General features: G+C 56.1%; 2 protein-coding genes across 2 annotated transcripts; one reads left to right on the plus strand and one right to left on the minus strand.

The window, feature by feature from the left end:
* The first annotated feature begins 572 nt into the window (after nucleotides 1–572).
* Nucleotides 573–2,012, plus strand: LOC124665801 (translation initiation factor IF-2-like). The gene has a single exon (XM_047203178.1). The coding sequence runs from the start codon at nucleotides 573–575 to the stop codon at nucleotides 2,010–2,012; it is 1,440 nt and encodes a 479-aa protein (XP_047059134.1).
* Nucleotides 2,013–3,852: 1,840 nt separating this feature from the next.
* LOC124684692 lies at nucleotides 3,853–5,991 on the minus strand. The gene has a single exon (XM_047218959.1). It carries the CDS (start codon nucleotides 5,783–5,785, stop codon nucleotides 4,022–4,024), a length of 1,764 nt encoding a protein of 587 aa, XP_047074915.1. The 5' UTR covers nucleotides 5,786–5,991; the 3' UTR covers nucleotides 3,853–4,021.
* Nucleotides 5,992–6,212: the final 221 nt, after the last annotated feature.

Raw genomic sequence — 6,212 nt, forward strand, 5'->3', positions numbered from 1 at the left:
GGAAATGGTGATGTGGAGGAGAGAGAAGTGAGAGTGGGGACTATAGCCCATGCATTGGCAAGGTGGGGTGAGAGTGGGGTGAGAGTGGGGCTAGAGTGGGCAAAATGCTGACGTGGCGGGGCGGGAGAGGGGCGGTGCACTAGCACCAGCCTCATCGTCATATCGACGGGAGCTGAAAAGGAGAGGGAGCGTAGTTGTAAGTAGTTGGGTGGAAGGCAACGTCCACTGGGTCTGCCTGGGGTTGGTTCCACTCCGCTCCCGAGCCCCCAACGGTCGGATCGGACCTGCCTCTTAAACCCTCTCCTCCTCTTCCCCCTTCGCGGCTCGCGTCCTCCACCCACAAATTTCGAACGAGAAATCCCCACATATTCCGATCGATCCACCCCAATCGCGCCTCAAATCACGCACGCAGAGATCCACCATCCAGGTACCCCGTCGATCTGCCCCGCCCGCCTCTCCTCTCTCCCCCGATTCCGATCTCATCGCTCGGCGCTAACCTCTCCGATTCAGCAGCGGAAGGAGGCGAAGGCGAACAGGGTTTCGTTTCTCCGACGGCGGCGTCGGCGGCGATGATGGAGGAGGACCCGCTGATCCCGCTGGTGCACGTGTGGAACAACGCCGCCTTCGACGACTCCTCCTCCTCCTCCGCCTCCGCCTGGCACGCGCACGCCACCCCCGCCCGCCTCGCCGCCGCCAGGCCCGACAAGGAGAACCGCCGCCCCGAGCGCCACGACCTCGACGTCGACGCCGAGATCGAGCACATCGAGGCCGAGATCCTGCGCCTCTCCTCCCGCCTCCACCACCTCCGCGTCTCCAGGGGGCTCGACGGCCCGCGGGACCCCGCCCCGAAGGCTCAGGCTCAGCAGCGCCCGCGGGCGAGGGGGCTCAGCCTCGGGCCCCTCGACGTCGCCCCCGCCTCCGCCGCCGCAAACCCTAACCCCGAGAACCAGCCGCCGCCTCTCGCCGCCCCCCAGAGGCTGAAGCCCGCCGCCAAGCAGCAGGCCCCCGCGGCGGCGCGCGGCAGCAGGGGGCTCAGCCTCGGCCCGCTCGACATCGCCGCCGCAAACCCAACCACCAAGCTCCCCGCCGCGCGCCAACAGGGCCCCGTCCCCGTCCCCGCCACCCGCGTCCTCAAGCCCATCAAGGAACCCCCCGTGCAGCGCCGCAGGGGCGTCAGCCTGGGCCCGATGGAGATCCAGCACGGCATCACCGGCAAGCCCACCCCCGCAACGGCTCGAGCCAAGCCGTTCCCCAGCAAGCTCAACGCGATCCGAGAAGAGGGCGGCCAGTCGTCCAGGCAGTCTGCGGTGCCCGCCAAGCTGTGGCCGTCGAGCAACGCCAGGCAGCCGCAGGGCGGAGCGGCGGCGGCGGCGGCGCCGAGCAGGGCCAAGGCCAGGAGCTCCAGCATGAGCCCCAGGTCGAGGCGGCAGTCCGTCGCCAGGCTCACCGCCAACACGAGGCCGTTTGGGGCTACCAAGGCTGCCGACGAGCTCACGCCCAAGGGCGGCGCGACGAACCCCATCAGCGGCGCGTCCACCTGCAGGAGGCCGTCGGGGAGCTCCAAGGTCAGGGTCGTCCCCAGCCGCTACAGCCTCATGCCCGGCGCTTCAGCTGGAACACAGGAGCGGCGCCGCAAGGACTCGCTCCCGGGATCACTGCCGGCGGCGGCGGACTCAACCCAGAAACAGGAAACCAGAGCAACGGCTACCACCACGGAGCCTCTGGACGACGACATGTCACCTGAATCACTAGACAAGGTTGCCGAATTGCTGCCAAGGATCAGGACCATGCCGCCTCCCGACGAGACGCCTCGCGACTCGGGGTGCGCGAAGCGGGCCGCCGATCTGGTCGGCAAGCGGTCTTTCTTCACGGCTGCGGCGGGCGACGGCGGTTCCATCTCGTCCTACCAGGCCCGTGTCCTCGAAGCCGAAGAACCGGAGGAGGCAGCATTGGCAGAGGAAGCTTTGGGCAACGAGGAGCAGTGCATGGTTTTGTCCAGCCCTTCTTCATGATTGATTCTTCAGAGTGCCTGCTTAACTTGAGCATTTCGGGTGAGGCTTTTTGCGGTGTGTTAGATACATAGTGCTACTGTTACATTCATCATATCTCATGCTTCGTGTTTGCCATTCCTTCTGTTATTAAGGTTCTGGTAGAGTGTGAAGACCTTTTTATATGGGTGCTCTTGTTTTGAGTTTTACCTCTAAGTGTGCTCTGATTTGAGTAAGTAGTGTCATGGTGTGCTACTCAAACCTTTTGTCTGGAAATGCAAGAGGATAATATGCTGCTCCAAATCTTGCTGAAATGTTGCCTTTGTACTATGCAAATAACTGATCAGTGGCGTTTCTTGTTTAGTAATTGTTCACACGAATCCACTTCGGCAGGCTTGTTTTCTGCTAGAAACTGTAATTTCAGTACTAATGCATACTACTGCAGTTCATGCATAGGCATCAGGGCCTAATGGATGGACTGACTAAGCTTGAATCCAAATTATCTGCAAATTCATTATCTCCAAGCCAAGTACTTGGTTTTTTAGACACTGAACATCCATTGATCACTTTGGCTGTAGGGAAAGCTACTGACTATGCATTGATCCATAGTAATTCACACTCTAACATCCATTGATCACTTTGGCTCAAGTGAAGGGAGAGGAGAGAGAACGGGAGGGGGGAAACGAGCCAGTGCCATCGCTAAAACTTCCTTCATATCTCATGCTTCGTGTTTGCCATTTCCTCTGTTAAGGTGCTCCTGTTTTGACCTTTATATTGGTGCTCTTGTTTTGAGTTTTACACTTTTACCTGTAAGTAAGTGTGCTCAGTTTTGAGTAAGTAGTGTCGCGGTGTGGTGCTGAAACCTTCTGTTTAGAAATGCAAGATGACATAATCTGTTCGAAAAATCACTGAAATGTTTGCCCTCTATATCGCAAATAGCTGATCAGTCATCAGTAGCATCTCTTGTTTAGTAATTGCTCACACAAATTCACTTCAGCAGGTCTGTTTTCTGCTAGAAAATGTATCTTCAGTACTTCAGTCTCCATAAATATTAACAGCAGTAATAAAATGAAGGTTGTTCAGTAGCACAAGTGTTCTCATTAACAATAATCAAAAGATGACTTGGTCAGCATGAATCTGAATCCCCTGCAAATTCAGTATCTCCATGACATTGTATACTTGCTTCTTTGAGACACGTGAACATCCATTGATCACTTTGGCTGTAGCTAAAATTACCTTACCATGCAAGCTAAGCTGATTAATCTGAACCGCTAACAGCCATTGCTGGAGATTCACGTGGTCATCCTGAAGTATCACGGGGCGCTAAAATTGGGGAGGGGAAGACAAGTAGAGAATCTATAGGAGAATAGGACAACATGTTCTTGTATTTTGGTTGTCACAACATGTTGTTGAGTTGTTCTATGGCGTTATGCAGTGATGAAGTAAACAGTAATGGGATAATTTGTTGGTTTTGTCTGCTTGCTATCCTACTTGCTCCTGCCAGTCTTTGACAAACTGGTGAGATGCCTCAAGGCTGTGTTTGGATATATTTGCGGTGTAGTACAAGAGATTTACTGGACTTGTCAGAGTTGACGGTTCAGCGATAGATGCTGTCTGACAGAAGTGTTGCCCTTTACTGGTTTGAGAATTCTTGCCTTCTTGGTTGAGTGTTTGCTTGACAGAAGGAAATTAAAATGATCATAGATGCAAAATAATGAATTGATCTGGGAAACCGTATGTTGAGTTGGTTTTTTCGCCTACAGTTTGATGAAATATATGAATTATTGGTATATTTTGATTTGGTGTATCTGAGGATGAAATACTGGGTTAATGTAAAATACACGGGTTGATCATCACAGAAGACTGATGGCAAAACTTGAAATTCACTGAAGCTGCAATGTACAACACAAAGAAATCACCCTGATGGATATAGATATGGCAAGTAGAGGAAACTATGGACATCAAATCAAATCCACTAAAGCTAAATCAAAGGGGCTGTTTAGTAAAGCCATCTGGGGTGGTCAGAAAATAACTTAAGCACTCCATATCTTGCTGAACATTGACTGCAGTCTGTTATTGGCAATCTTCTTGACGACCTTCTTCGCATCATAGTCCCCGGAATCGGCCAGCTCTTTCAGGGTACTGAAATGCTCCGACGACACGATCTTCTTCCTCCCGCTGGTGGTCTCTGCCAAGGACACGATAGCGGACAGGATCAGGCCCTTCGCCATCAGCTTGCCCTCGGAAGGATCGAGCAGCTGCAGCAGCCTGTCCAGATTCTCGCCGTCCTGGATGAAGATGACGCGGTTCGGATGGTTCGACAGCAGGCTGGAGAGCACCTGCGCCGCCATCTCGCGAACCCGGAAAGATTTCGCGCCGAGCAAGCTTGCCAGGGCACTGAAATACCCTGCTCTGCCCATCATCCTGCTGTATTCTTCAGAAACCTCGGAGAGATGCCTCAGAATCTTTAATGTGCACTCGAGGACGGCGTAGTCGCCATTGTTGAGGTAGAAGAGGAGCCACCCGAGGACGTCTGAGCTGGTGAGGTCGTCAATGGAGCTGGCAGAAGAGAAGCAGAAGAACCAGATGGCGGCGAGGGCGACCTCCCTGGCCTTGTAAGAGTAAGGCAGGTCAGGGTATATCAGCTGGAGCAGCGACTGGATCACCCCCATGCCGATCGCCTCCTCCCGGACGTCGGCGTCGTCGAGGGCCATGGAGTGGAGCAGCTCGACGGCGCCGAGCTTCCGGACCTCCTCCATCTTCTGCGAGAGCTTCACCAGCTCGGTGACCACGCCTTGCTCCACCATGAACACCTTCACCTCCTCCACCCTGCTCAGGTTCCTGAGCACCGCGAAGGACGAGACGAGCAGCCTGCCGCCGCTGCCGGCGTCGGCCACGGCGCGCAGCAGCGTGGTGACGCCGCCGTGCGCGCACACGGCCCACACGTTGTCCGAGTTCTCCGTCAGCTCGCGCAGCGCCTGCGCCGCGCTCTCCCTGGCGCGCGCGGTGGCGACCGCGGCCGCGTTCTCCAGCAGCTGCACGAGCGGCGCGACCACGCCTGCCTTGACCAGCATTCCTCTGTATGAGTCTGAGCTCGCGACAACGGCTACGGCGCCGGCGGCTTCTTCCTGGATGCGTGGGTCTTGGGACTCGAGGAAGCCGGCGAGCATGGCGACGCCGTCGTCGATGTCGAGAGCGACGACGCGCACGCATGCCTCGTCTTCGGACATGAGCTCGCCGATGGTGGACAGCGCCTGGGCTCGCTGCACGGGGCCGCCGACCCTGATCCTGGAGAAGAGGTCCTTGAGGAAGAACCTCTTCTCGCCCACGCCAGCGTCGGCGCCGGGCCTCACCGCGACGATGGCCTGCGACGGCGCCGGCGCGCCAGAGGAGGAGGATGCCATCTCCTTGAGCTGCCTCACGTGGGCGTCCAGCTTGGCGCTCAGGCTGTCCATGTCGCTCCTCAGACGGAGCCTCCCGCCCTTGTACGTGCCGTCGCCGCACTGCAAGGCAACGGCCAGGATGCTGCTCACGGTGGCAGAGGCAGATTGCAGAAACTGAACCAGCACATGGTGCTCTTCCCTCTCCTCCTCGCCGTCGCCGTCATTGCGCAGCAAATTCAGGCCGGAGCAGAGCTGCTGGAGCTTGTCCTTGACGGCGTTCCACTTGGTCGGGAGCTGTGGGACGGAGCAGGCCAGGGAAGACGATGCCAGCGACTGGAGCACCTTCACTGCCTCGCCATGGCCGCCTCCTGCCTCCACCGTTGCTGCTGGTGCTTCTCCCATCTCGGCAACCATGGCAGCAAACCAGCTGCACAACCGTCGTGTGCTACCTATGCCGCAGCATGCATCTTTGGTGAGTTTCTTGGTAGTTGCAACTGATAACGATGTTGGTGTGAGGCTGAGTTTGGGGAATTGAAGAACTCAACTATTAATGGAGGTGTTGGTGCAGATACGTGACAAATGTGTTTGTTTTGTACCTCTACTGGTAGAAGTCTCCCGTGTGTGCCTGAGGGGTGGATGAGTAGATGGGTAGCCTGGTTGCTGGTTGGTGCTTGCTGCACCTGTCCTTACCCGTTTCTGATCTGTCTTCTTGTTAGCCTTGCTGCCTCCTTTTGGTTTCTTCTATTAGATTCTTGCTGCCTACTCTCTGAAATTCACTCACCTTGTCTCCATCTTTTCTTGATACAGTCTCATTCTAGTAATTTAATTTTGAATGCATAGC

Source organism: Lolium rigidum, chromosome 1, assembly GCF_022539505.1.
Source record: "Lolium rigidum isolate FL_2022 chromosome 1, APGP_CSIRO_Lrig_0.1, whole genome shotgun sequence".
NCBI classification, from domain to species: Eukaryota; Viridiplantae; Streptophyta; class Magnoliopsida; order Poales; family Poaceae; genus Lolium; species Lolium rigidum.

Coding starts and splice junctions, on each gene's coding strand:
- LOC124665801 (XM_047203178.1), top strand. CDS start 573: ATGGAGGAGGACCCGCTGATCCCGCTGGTGCACGTGTGGAACAACGCC.
- LOC124684692 (XM_047218959.1), bottom strand. CDS start 5,785: ATGGTTGCCGAGATGGGAGAAGCACCAGCAGCAACGGTGGAGGCAGGA.